General features: G+C 39.5%; 1 protein-coding gene across 4 annotated transcripts in view; it reads right to left on the bottom strand.

The window, feature by feature from the left end:
- NAPEPLD (N-acyl phosphatidylethanolamine phospholipase D) overlaps positions 1-12,994 on the bottom strand; it is a 47,002-nt gene that overhangs the window by 4,908 nt on the left and 29,100 nt on the right. For all 4 annotated transcript variants that reach the window (XM_012456502.2, XM_012456509.3, XM_012456518.2 and 1 more), the window contains exons 3-4: positions 10,058-10,704; positions 5,159-5,273 (exon numbers count right to left, since the gene is read on the bottom strand). In XM_012456502.2, the coding sequence (XP_012311925.2) occupies positions 5,159-5,273; positions 10,058-10,704 (762 nt within the window). The remainder of the gene's footprint in view (positions 1-5,158; positions 5,274-10,057; positions 10,705-12,994) is intronic.

Below are 12,994 nucleotides of genomic sequence, written 5' to 3'. Positions count from 1 at the left end.
AAAATGTTTTCCAATAAATTGAGACCACCTGAATATGGAATAAAAGTATGTTTACCTAACTTACTAATAGTTAATTTACTAATGAATGACAAATCATCAGTTATCTCCCTTTTGGTCTACATCTTCACATTGTATAATAGCCAATTTTTTCTTTATTCAAAGGGTTTTTTCCCAATTTCAATTAGAAAAGTTGTAAAATGTGGTGGAAGTATAAAGCAAGAATAAAAAATCAGTCTCTGATCTCATCACCAGTGGGAAATCTGCCTCTCTTTAGGCAACAAATATCTTTTGAGCACCTATAGAACATGCCAGGCTAATGAGCCAAACAAAAATCCTTGCCTTCTTGGAGCTTATATTCTGACACAGAGATAGATAAGAAATGAATAATAAGAAAATATATCGTATCTGAGAGGTTGATATGTTCTGAGGAGAACAAGGGGGAGGGGTGATAAGTGCAGGGGATAAACATTTACGTTTAAATTCAACAGTTTTAAATCTTCAAGAAGGTGACATCTGAGCAAAGACCTGACAGAAGAGATTGCATAGAGCTTTGTAGGCAACTGTGAGAGCTGAGGCTTACGACTCTGCGTGCGATGGGAAGCTACCGGATCCCTCTGGCAGAGGGATACCTCTGCCATGATTGCTTCAAGCTGTAAAGGTCACTGCCCTCTCTCTACAGTGTTGGGAGCAGAATCTAAGGGGCAGAGTGGTATCAGTGAAGGTGGTGAGAAGTGGTCAAATTCTGAATATAATCTGAAGGTTGAGCTGTGTGTGGCAAAGAGGAGTCAAGATTTTGGCCTCAGCAATTGGTAAATGGGAGTCACCTTTTACTGACACGTCTGAAAAATAAGCTTGAGGAAGTTGGATTTCAGACTTTAGTTCTAGGTTCCTAATGGATATCCAAGTGGAGATGTGATATAGGCAGCTGGATATATAAATGTGGATTATAGAGGAAAAATATCTAAGCTAAAGAGGAACAGCAGATAGGTGGTATTTAAAGCCATAAGACTGCATGCAATCCCCAAGGAAGAAACACCTATAGAGGAGAAGGAGTCTATGGACTGACTCCCAAGGCATGCAGTGTTCAGAGCAAGCAGAGGGGAGGGACTAGCAACAGAGACTAAGAAGGGACAGCCAATGATGTACAAGGTAAATCAGGTGAGTTTCCTGAGGCCTAAAATGCACAAGTTTGGTAACAGTTACTGGCTACACAGGTCATCCTTTTCCTCCTGGCTCAGCTCCAGGTTTTATGGCTATGTTTAAAGGATCAAGGATACCTTTCAACTGACTACTAAGTTCAGTTTTAACTATATGTGGTTTATCCAATATTCCTAGAGCTAACCCCTTACTAATGGACAGTTGATAACAGGAATTTACTTTTAGTCTGTTTTATATATAATGAAAAAAGATAACTAATTATATTATCAATAAAATTTAACTTTATAGACTAAGTCAAGAAATTTCCTTTGAAATTATTTCCTAAATTATTTTAACAGATTTTAAAATGATGAACTTTTTTCCCATTGAAAAATAACTTCTTTTGTTAAATTCTGTTTCTCCTATGCTTTACCAGTCTGGGCCAACAATACAGACACACACACACACACAATCACCCTACATTAGTAACTTTTTTTTTTTTTCAATTAGTAACTTCTTTGTAAGCTATAACTTTAGTGTGGAGTGTGATGTGTGGATTTAGTGAGGATTCTGATGATGTTAGAGTTGGCAGTAAACCCTCTGTTTTTAATCTGCCTAGATTTAGCAGTATCTTTCTGAGTTTCTTCATAGGTCAATTCTTGGCTGTTTAAACCATCTGGAAGATAACCCTGGAAGTAGGCATGAAAGGCTTCTGAGTGACTGAGAGCTCACAGTCCAAGCACTTTAGTCCACAGGGGAGATAAAAATGCCCCATAACCATGGGATGAAACAACTATGTATAAAACAAGACGTCAGAGAGTAATATGAGTAAGGGGGAAAAGCAGAAGACTCCCAGTACTATGGATCCATTAGGGGCTAGGCAACTAGCCACACAAAACTTGTAAATTCCTAAAGGGGTCAGTTTCATGATCTGGCACAATAGAATATATTCAGAGCAAAGACCCTGGTCACTTGAAAGGCAATGTACATATTATATAATGCTTGAAATTCATTTCCATCAAAATTAGTAATTTAAGTTTCAGTGCTTAAATATATGTAGGAAATCCACTCATCATTCCCTACATAAATTAGATGTTGCTATATATGCAATATTAGAGTGTTGTCAAGTTAAGTAAATCCTTAATCTGCTTAGATTACAGGAGGCAGATATTATAACAGCATATATGCAGAGTGTTAAGTATTTAGAAGTCATGGGTAACACATCCTCTCTGAAGATTTTATCTACTTTATAATTTAACTAACTCATAGTTATTAAGTTTATTCAACATCAAAATATGAACAAATTCCAAATTGCTGAAAGCTAAATGAGTTTTTATTATATTCTCATTAAGAAATAAAGATGGAGGTTAGGTTTATAACAGGAGTAATTCTTGACAGCTGAATAACACAGTAATTCTCAAAGACAGGTTTTTTTTTTACCCTCTCCTCATCTTCCCCATCTCAGTAAAGAGCACAACTCTCTAACCATTTACTCAAGCTAAAAATCTAGGAGTCAACCTTGATTCCTTTCTTTGCATAGGTTTAATAAAATACCATTACTTCATCTAAGTCACATATATATGGAATACACATAAGGAGTATGTGCATACGCATACACACACACACACACACACACACACACACACACACATATATGGAATAAGAAATTGTCACTAGACCAGGCGCGGTAGCTCATGCCCGTAGTCCCATAACTTTGGGAGGCCAAGGCAGGTAGATCATGAGGTCAGGAGTTCAAGACCAGCCTGACCAATATGGTGAAACCCTGTCTCTACTAAAAATATGAAAATTAGACAGGCGTGGTGGTGTGCGCCTGTAGTCCCAGCTACTCCAAAGTTTGAGGCAGGAGAATCACTTGAACCCGGGAGGCAGAGGTTGCAGTGAGCCAAGATCGTGCCACTGCACTCCAGCCTGGGCAACAGAGCAAGACTCCACCTCAAAAAAAAAAGAAAAGAAAGAAACTGTAACTAAATATAGTGGTATGGCACTGGAAACCAGTCTCAAACTTCTCCCTTCTCCAAATACACACACATACATTTATATTCTCATTTATCCTCCCCACACACTGTGGTTAGTCATTCTATTCCTTCTCCCAATGGTGGCTAAGAATTGCTGCATTGTGGCTCAGAGTTGCTGCTTCATGGCATGGGAATTTTGATTGGGGGAACAGGCAGGCAGTGTACTACACAATTCTGGAATAGGCTGCATCTTTGAGACAAACCAGGCCAGAAATGAGACAGAGGAATACTTAAAACCGCAAGAAAACATGGTTCCTGCAGAGAAGCCCTGGGGATGTGAAAGATGTCACAGAAAGTAAAGAAGCAAGTGCTTATACTTTTTTTTGAGACAGAGTTTCGCTCTTTAACCCAGGCTGGAGTGCAGTGGTGCAATTTTGGCTCACTGCAACCTCTGCCCATCCCCCCTACCCCCACCGGGTTCAAGTGATTCTCCTACGTACATTAGCCTCCTGAATAGCTGGGATTGTAGGTGTCTGCCACCACGCCCAGCTAATTTTAGTAGAGATAGGGTTTCAACATGATGGTCAGGCTGGTCTCAAACTCCTGACCTCAGGTGATCCACCTGCCTTGGACTCTCAAAGTGCTGGGATTACAGGCGTGAGCCACTTGCACCCAACTGAATCTCACTCTTTTGCCCAGCCTGGAGTGCAGTGGTGTGATCTCAGCTTACTGCAACCTCTGATTCAGGGTTCAAAGATTCTCCTGCCTCAGCCTCCTGAGTACCTGGGATTACAGGCGCACACCACCATACCTGACTAATTTTTTTGGTATTTTTAGTAGAGACAGGTTTTCACCATGTTGGCCGGGCTGGTCTCAAACTCTTGACCTCAAGTGATCCACCTGCCTCAGCCTCCCAAAGTGTTGGGATTACAGGAGTGAGCCATCACGCCCAGCCTAACCATACATTTCTAAGTTTTGTTTAGAGAATATCTTGGATCTAGGAAAGGAAAGAAAGCTTTATGCTATCCTCTGCTGGATCCCAGAACCCAGGCTAGTAGCAGAGTTCTAGGACCCATCTCCCTTAGGGAAAAATTAGCTCTTCTGTTTTAATCGAGGAATCAAATCACTTTTATCCCTATGCCTGGCACATAGCAGACACCGAGTCAATGTTTATTGAATGTATTTCTAGAATGTTCCACACTATCTAGCCGTACTTCTCCCCATTGCCCTCCATTCTCCTGCTGAACTGACTCAACTATTCCCCACATTAGCTGCCTGCAAGCCTATGCTCTGCCCTTTCCTCCTCTGAAAATGCCTTCTAGCAATCATCCTGATTCTGAGACCATCTCATCTGTTCCACACTACAGCACTTTCCCCTTCTAACATCTGTGTCACGTATGTGACTTCTGTCTTTTTTTTTTTTGAGATGGAGTCTCACTCTGTCGCCCAGGCTGGAGTGCAGTGACATGATCTCCCATCACTGCAACCTCTGCCTTCCAGGTTGAAGCAATTCTTCTGCCTCAGCCTCCCGAGTAGCCAGGACTACACGCACGCACGCACCACCACACCTAATTTTTGTATTTTTAGTAAAGACGGGGTTTCACCATATTGGCCAGACTGGTCTCGAACTCCTGACTTCATGATCCACCCAGCTTGGCTTCCCAAAGTGCTGGGATTACAGGCGTGAGTCACTGCTAGAATGAGAGCCTGCCTGAAGAGTGAGACATGATGGCTTGCTTTTCTATTCTCCAGACCACATACAGATTTTTGGTTATACAAACACAAGCTTTACTAACTTCAGAAATAAGCCAAAAGAACACACAATGAGGGTTGTTTTTTTTTTTCTGACTCTGTGTGTGTGTGTGTGTGTGTGTGTGTGTGTACTGTTCTAGTTAGTATGACTTACCACACTAATTCATGTAGTGACTGTGATGACTGTGCAGGATCTGATTCGAGAGTCTTGTGTCTGAAAACACTACTAGGGAACAGTGATGCCTGAATCCTATCATTGGTCAAACACAGAAAGTTATTTTTATCAAACTTACCTCATTTGCTAAGGCAAAAGTTCCCCAGTGAATTGCCATAGATTTCTTTGTTTGGACATCAATGTGAATCCTTACAGCTTCTTCTGGGTCTACATGCTGGTATTTCATAAACCACCTGATGAAACACAGCAATTTCTTAAGTCTGACCTTTGAGATATACACTAAATTCTAAATACTGTTTCATTTAATCAAACTTTAAGATTCTGCAAGGGACTATGGATGTTGAGAATTAAGAACTACTGGGATAAAACATATGCAATTTTGGGGAGGATGAGCTAGAAATCAAGCCTGAAGGCCAGGTCAAGGCTAAACTGTAAAAACAAAACAAATTCTGCACAGGAATAAGTCACAGTAAGCAAAACCATCTCACTTTAGTACACTTTCTGCTGAAAAATAAAACAAGCAAAAGTCTTTTTTTGTACAAATTGCTATAAAATAAGCAAGTCTCAAGCAAACTCCCTCTGAACAGTGAGGTTTTTGTTTCATGTATATTTTGATTTTACTGGATCTATCTGAAGATACAACTTACTGATGACGCAGGGGAGGCAAGCCCCAAAATTGGGGTTTTTGGCTTCACAAAGGAAATAATTCAAGGGCAAGCCGGTGGTGTTGGATGGCAATTTTTACTAAATGGTACTGCTCCTTGCATAACAGGGCTAATTTACAGGAAGTGAGCGCACTCAAAGTTGGCAACATATGAACGGTTGGCAACTGTATTTATACTCACTTGTACCCACTTTTAATTATATGTAAATTAGGGGTGGGTTAATGCAAACTGAAGGGCAGGTTATTTAGAACTTTCTAGGAAAGAGGCAGTAACTTCTTGGTCATTGCCATGGAAAGGGGCAGTAACTTCTAGGTTGTTGCCATGGCATTTGTAAACTGTCACGGTGCTGGTGGAAGTGTCGGGCTAATGAGCAATGAGCGCAGGTAGGGTCACCATCTGCTGGTTTTTTCAGTTTTTTTACTTTATCCATTGAGACTGGGAAATAAGTCCTGCTGGTCTCCTACCTCACTGTTACTTTAAAAAGTAAATATTTCACAGTCCTGGATACAAATCAAGAAACTGAATAATGGGTAAAGAACTAAAAACCAAAACTCCAATTACAAAAGAATCTGTATGTCCTGCTGATGCAAATTTTTTAAAACTTGCTAAAGCAAAAAGAAACAAAAACTAGTACATAAAATTTAAAGTGGGAGGCAAAATATCCAATTACTATTCAAAAAATTTTATTTAATCATAAAACCGAACAATGAGGTGTTTGGTTCAGCAAGAAGAGCAGACTAAGGAAATAATGAAAGGCTACCTAATGCCTTGGGAAGAGCAAGGGCTCAGGAGGCAGAAGGTTTGGGTGTGAATCCCAGCTCTTGCAGTTCCTAGAATGCCTTTGGAAAGTCTGTTCAAATTCTCTGAGCTTCTATTTCTTTGTTCATGAAATATAAATTTACCCCATTATGTGAGGGTATTGTGAGAATTAAACAAGACAAGGCTTAGGAAGGCATGGAGAACATCATCTACTTTTACAGAATTCTCCCAAAAGTGTAAATAAAACCAACACTTTCAGAAGAAAGATTTATTATTTCTGAAACAAAGGAGAAAGTGTACTGTCTACAAGCAAATCCTCTGCGTTCTAAGTCATCAGTTTCAAGGGGGAAAAACAGCACTGTGTTCACATTATTTACATCCTACTCTGCCACTGACAACTAACACACAGTGAAGACCAGCAGACATGGATTCAGCACAGGAGCTTCCACACTTTACAGAAGACATCGGGGAGAAGTTTATCCATCTGCAACAGAAATGTACTGTTTGGAGTTGCTGGGTCCTACAGAAGCCTAAGAACAAAGCCACTGTGTTCTCCTCAACAGCAAATGAGAGCAGCACTGTTCTGCCATTATCTCCTGACTCTTGAAATTCAGGGAAAGATGAAAACGGTTTTTGGTGTTTCTTTCTTGATTTTTTTTTAAATCTTAGTGCAAATCAAAGGGATAGATACACTCCTGTCCACCTTAGATTTAAAAATTTTACTCTGATATAACAAAATAAAAACTTAAAATCTTAACTGACTTGGGTAGAATATCTGCTGACAGATCCCTAAAGTAAGAATGAAATATTCCAAGCATATTATTGAAAGTTGTTTTTGGTGTAAACATCTTAAATATATAGAGCACCCTCAAGCTTTGTTCAATGGATAATCTTATTTCTAAAGCTGTTAATACTAACCAAAGAAACAGATTACACATTAGAGGCTACCACAATTTAACTCTCTTAGGGCAAATAATAGCCTCCTTGTCTTTTTCCTATCTGAGATACAAGATGGCTGCAACACAAGCAGGAAAGGGGGATTATGTGGGTAAATTTTGTTGTACACATTTTATTATCACAAATATATGTGACAAATGTATATATTACTACATATGAAAACTTATTTTCATAACAACAATTAAAAGATGTTTTAATATGTTAAGAAGATACATCAGGCCAGCCACTGTGAGATTATAGGATGTGAGATTATAGGATTATCTCACATCTATAATCCTAGCACTTTGGGACGCCGAGGCGGGCAGACCATTTGAAGTCAGGAGTTTGAAATGAGTCTGGCCAACATGGTGAAACCTCATCTCTACTAAAAACACACACACACACACACACACAAACTAGCTGGGTGTGGTGGTGGGAGCCTGTAGTCCCAGCTACTTGGGAGACTGAGTGAGGAGAATCCCTTGAACCTGGGAGGTAGAGGTTGTGGTGAGCCAAGATCACGCCACTGCACTCCAGCCTGGGCAACAGAGTGAGACTCCCATCTCAAACAAAACAAAACAAAAAAAGAACATATATCAAGTAAAAATCAATCTTTTTTTTTTTTTTTTTTTTTTTTTTTTTTTTTGAGATGGAGTCTCACTCTGTTGTCCAGGCTGGAGTGCACTGGCACAATTTCGGCTCACTGGAACCTCTGCCTCCCAAGTTTAAGCAATTCTCCTGCCTGAGCCTCCCAAGTAGCTGGGATTACAAGTGCGCACCACCACGCCTGACTATTTGTTGTATTTTTAGTAGAGACGGGGTTTCACTATGTTGGCCAGGGTGGTCTTGAACTCCTGAACTCATGATCCACCTGCCTCAGCCTCCCAAAGTGCTGGGATTACAGGTGTGAGCCACCACACACAACTGAGTAAAGACCAATTTTATGTTACAAATATAAAATTGATTTGTAACAGTTCTAAAAATATAACTCTGAGGAGTTGATATAAAAATAAATAAATAAATAAAACAGTTCTAAAAATACAAGGTTGACAGGTTTTGAGTTTCTTTCTAGAATTATAACTATAATTGGAAAAGTAAAATTCAAGCACCAATATTGATTTGTAATCATTTTAATAATTATCAAGAACCAAAAAGGGTTCTAGCACCCTCAAATAAGGAAACTAGCAAAAAAAAAGGGATAAGTAAGCATTAATAAATAAAAATAGGGACAAAATAGTTTAAGCAAATGTAAAAATTTAACAAATAAGTATAACAAAATCAGATGAGGTCGGACGCAGTGACTCATGCCTGTAATCCCAACACTTTGAGAGGCCAAGGCGGACGGATCACAAGGTCAGGAGATTGAGACCATCCTGCCTAACATGGTGAAACCCCATCTCTACTAAAAATACAAAAAATTAACTGCGTGTGGTGGCAGGCACCTGTAGTCCCAGCTACTCTGGAGGCTGAGGCAAGAGAATTGCTTAAACTCGGGAGGCAGAGGTTGCAGTGAGCCAAGATGGTGCCACTGCACTCCAGCCTAGGTGACAAAGCAAGACTCCAACTCAAAAAAAAAAAAAAAGAAAAGAAAGAAATCAGATGAAAAAAGAAATCTGATGAAAATAAAATATCAGATTCATTCAATTCATCCATGTATTAGAGAAATACTTGTTCTTCTGCTTATAAAATTACCTAAACAAAATATATTTGTATGTATCTGTCCATGCACTATAGAATAAAACATTTTAAAAATTATCCACTGCTTTGTTACCATCGTTTTTTCTTTATTGCACATATAAACCAGAGTTGACTGAAATCTAACTTAATTCTTTGAAATCATTTCTCTTTTCCCTAAACAGAGAGTATTAAGGAAAACAAAGACAGTGGATCAATCTCCTAGGCGTCCAATGACAGTGTGACCTTTCACTGCTCTGAAATAGGTCACGAGTATGTCAAGGTTGGAGGATGAATGGTGAGCAGTACAACAACGCCATGACCAGATTAAGATTAACTTCAGTGCTGATTGAAATAAAACCATCACATGGCACTGATGCTACAGGCCAATTCCTTGCTTTTTCTCTTTGCTATGAGAGCCATAGGACAGAGGACTGGGGCACTCAAGTCATGGGGCAAGAAGCAGTTATATAAAAAAAGTATTCTCCATGTGAAAGAACAAGAGAAGGTTTTATTATTGGCTGACCAGTTTAACTTTAGTTGAATGGCACATGAATTTCTGGCTAGGTATAGTAATTCTTTAAACCTTGATCCCTTTTTTATGGTAACATCTCTGATTTTGAGTAATTTTTTAACTGATATGACTGTAATTAAAATATTTTAATTCTCATCACAAAAAAATAAGGATGTGAGATAATGCATGTTAAATAGTTCGATTTAGTCATTCCATAACGCATACATATATCAAAACATCATGTTGCATAACATATACACAATTTTTACTTGTCAATTAAAAAATATTTAAAATATTTAAAAATAAAAAAAAAACTAACTGAATCTGACATGTATAACGAAGTTCAGCAAACAAAAGGAAAAAAAAGTCCACCATTAAAATAATAAATTACAGTGTCACAAAAATCATAATTACTTTTAAATTCAGGTAACTTATGTAGCAGGAATGTTTTCTTTGGAAGTCTACATACCGTGGTTCATAAGCTCCAATGGGAATAGCTGCAAGGTCAAAAGGTCCAAATCTTTTTCCTATCTCTTCAAAAGCAGAACAATAACCAGTATCTCCTGCAAAAAAAAATCGATTCCAAGGCCCCAAGACAGACCAGCTGCCCCACAGCACCTTGTTATCATCCATTAGAGTTCTTTTACACCAGTGCTGGGAAGGTGTAAAGACAAAGGTGACCTTATCATGTCCGGGGACACAATTCTCCTCCCACCAGTCCAGCTCAATCACATTCTCACAGCCACATTTTTGCATCCAGTCAAGGAGACCCAAAGGCACAAACCATCTCAACTCGTTACCAAATCGCTCATTCAAAGCAATGACAGAATTGTAGTCCAGATGGTCATAGTGGTTGTGACTGATAAGGACAGCATCTATTGGAGGGAGTTCACTTATTGTGCATGGGGAACGACGAAATCGCTTTGGACCCATGTACTGTGAAGGTGAAGCACGAGAGCTAAAGATGGGATCCGTGAGAAATATGAGCTCATCCATTTCCACCATTACTGTGGCATGTCCCAGCCATGTGACTCTTAAGCCAGCTTCTCTCACTCCAGCTTCTTCAGGGTTAGTGATAAAATACGGCTTAAGCACTGGGAGTTCTTTGTCAAGTTCCTTTTTGTATAAAGAAAGCAGACAAAGCAGTAGTTAGAAAAAAAGGTATTATATCATCATCATTTTGACCTAAATTATAGCAAGAAGAGCTATTTTCAGAGCACTAAAGTCATTCAATAAACTTGCTCATTTTGCTTTTTTCTTGAAAATGCACACTTCTTTCTGAATCTGACTTAATAATCATAATATAGTAATCTTCTTTATCCCAAATCCAAAAGGGAAAATTAAATTTAAAACTTTGAGTGCTGCTAAATGTATGATTTTTTTAAAGGCTCTCTTTGGTAGGGCCAGAAGGAGACTGGCCTAGATGAAGTCATTTTTCTATTGCCATTCTATTCAGCTGACGTATTTGCTGCTAAAAACTGCCTTAAAATCAGGTTGGTCTCTGGAAATAGTAAAGAAAGCTTATGATCATTTATTTGTAGCTCTTGGATCTCAGACATGAATCATGAATTTGATATTTTTTCCCTTTTCTTTGTTTGTTTTTGTTTGAGACAGGCTCTCGCTCTGTCAGCCAGGCTAGAGTGCAGTGGCATAATCAGAGCTCACTGCAGCCACAACCTCCCAGGGTCAAGTGATCATCTCAGCTCAACCTCTCAGCTTGGGACCACAGGCACACAGCACCACCACACCCAGCTAATGTTTTATTTTTTGAAGAGATAAGGTCTCATTATGTTGCCCAGACTGGTCTTGAACTCCTGGGCTCAAGTGATCCTCCTGCCTTGGCCTCCCAAAGTGCTGGTATTATAGGCATGAGCCACTGTGCCTGGCCTGAATCTCACTTTCTGAGTACTTATAATTTAAAATGGACCACTGTGATGATTCCCACACAAATCACAGTCATAAACTTTTTTCCTAATTCATTACCTTTCTGATTTTCTACCATTGATCAAACCAACGTGAATATGATCCTTTCCTGTGAGAAGTGGATCACTGAGGTAAGGGGGGGTGTTAAATGGATATAAAACAATAACTATAACAAAGTGCGAAGAGTATTACTCCTTGGTTATTCTACAGTTTATATCTGGATTAAGCTAGGCCAACAAAAAGTTGTGCAGTTGCAGCATCACAGTACTGGCTTTTATAAAGCTCTTTGAATGAATTGTGCTCTGGTACCATGCTGCATAACTGCAGGGAGGTCTCTCATAGGAAGCCACCTCATGAAACTTGCCATGCATGTGTTCAGGCTGCAGACTTGGTACCACCTCCACCTTCCTACTTACCCTAGAAACATTTCTCTCACATCTTGTAACAGGAAAAACTCTCCTCCTCTAGAGCACCTGGCTTTCTCATTTCTGTCACTGGGAAAACTTAAGATTTCATGCTACTTCTCTCTTAGGAAGTTTAAGGAAAAGCTGAGGCTACCTGCAGCAATGTGCAGCACATCATGGAACACATTTCTGTATGAACTTCATTCTTGGCTTTATTTTAGTTTTCTAGTCTAATAGTCCACTTGCTCCTAGATGCTCATCCATTTCTTTTTTTACTGCTTAATGTATGTTTTTAAGTTGCCACTAAATCAACTTTGAAACAGTGTGGTACTGGATAAGTAGTTAAAATACAGGTCATGCTATAGACTGATAAGAGGGAATGAAGAGCCCAGTTGCCAGAGGCATCACAGACACAGTGACTTGTGTGAGTTCCTAAAGAATGATGAGAAATTCATGATACAGAGAAAAGGAAAAAGGGCATTTGAAGTGAAGAAACTACCCAAGCAAAGGTACAGAGCCAAACAGGAATGTGGCGTCTGAGGGCAGGGGACAGACTAAATCTATAAAGATGAGAATACAGTAAGAACCTTGAGTGTCAGGGTTCACTCTAAGAAAATGAGGAAGCATCTTTTTTTTTTGTAGAGACAGAGTGGGCTTCGCCATGTTGCCCAGTCTGGCGACGAACTCCTGCGCTGAAGTGATCCGCTTCGCAAAGTGCTATGATTACAGGAGTGAGCCACCACGCCCAGCCTAGGAAGCATCTTTTTGCCCTTATGTTTAGATAAAACAATTCTAGAGTCCAAATAATGCCACAGAGAGTGTCACAACAGTGGCCAGGATGTGAAGAGATGAGGACCTGAGCAAAGGAGACAGTGGTAGATAGAGAAAGAGAGGGCAGATGGGGAGATGCTGGTGAAGGGAAACTGAGAGGTCAGTGGGAAAGTCTGAATGGGAAGAAGGCCTGGACAGGAAGAGAAGGAGCAGCACAGGAGGAGTACAAAAAGGTTTCTCTTAGCCATTCTAATCTTTAGATTCCTCACCTGGAAAATGGGAATAATTATACCTATGCTTCATTTCTG

The sequence above is a fragment of the Aotus nancymaae genome, unplaced genomic scaffold (genome assembly GCF_030222135.1).
Source record: "Aotus nancymaae isolate 86718 unplaced genomic scaffold, 86718_ANA_hifiasm-v0.15.2.pri h1tg000002l, whole genome shotgun sequence".
NCBI classification, from domain to species: Eukaryota; Metazoa; Chordata; class Mammalia; order Primates; family Aotidae; genus Aotus; species Aotus nancymaae.
This window is presented reverse-complemented; position numbering and strand designations above follow the sequence as displayed.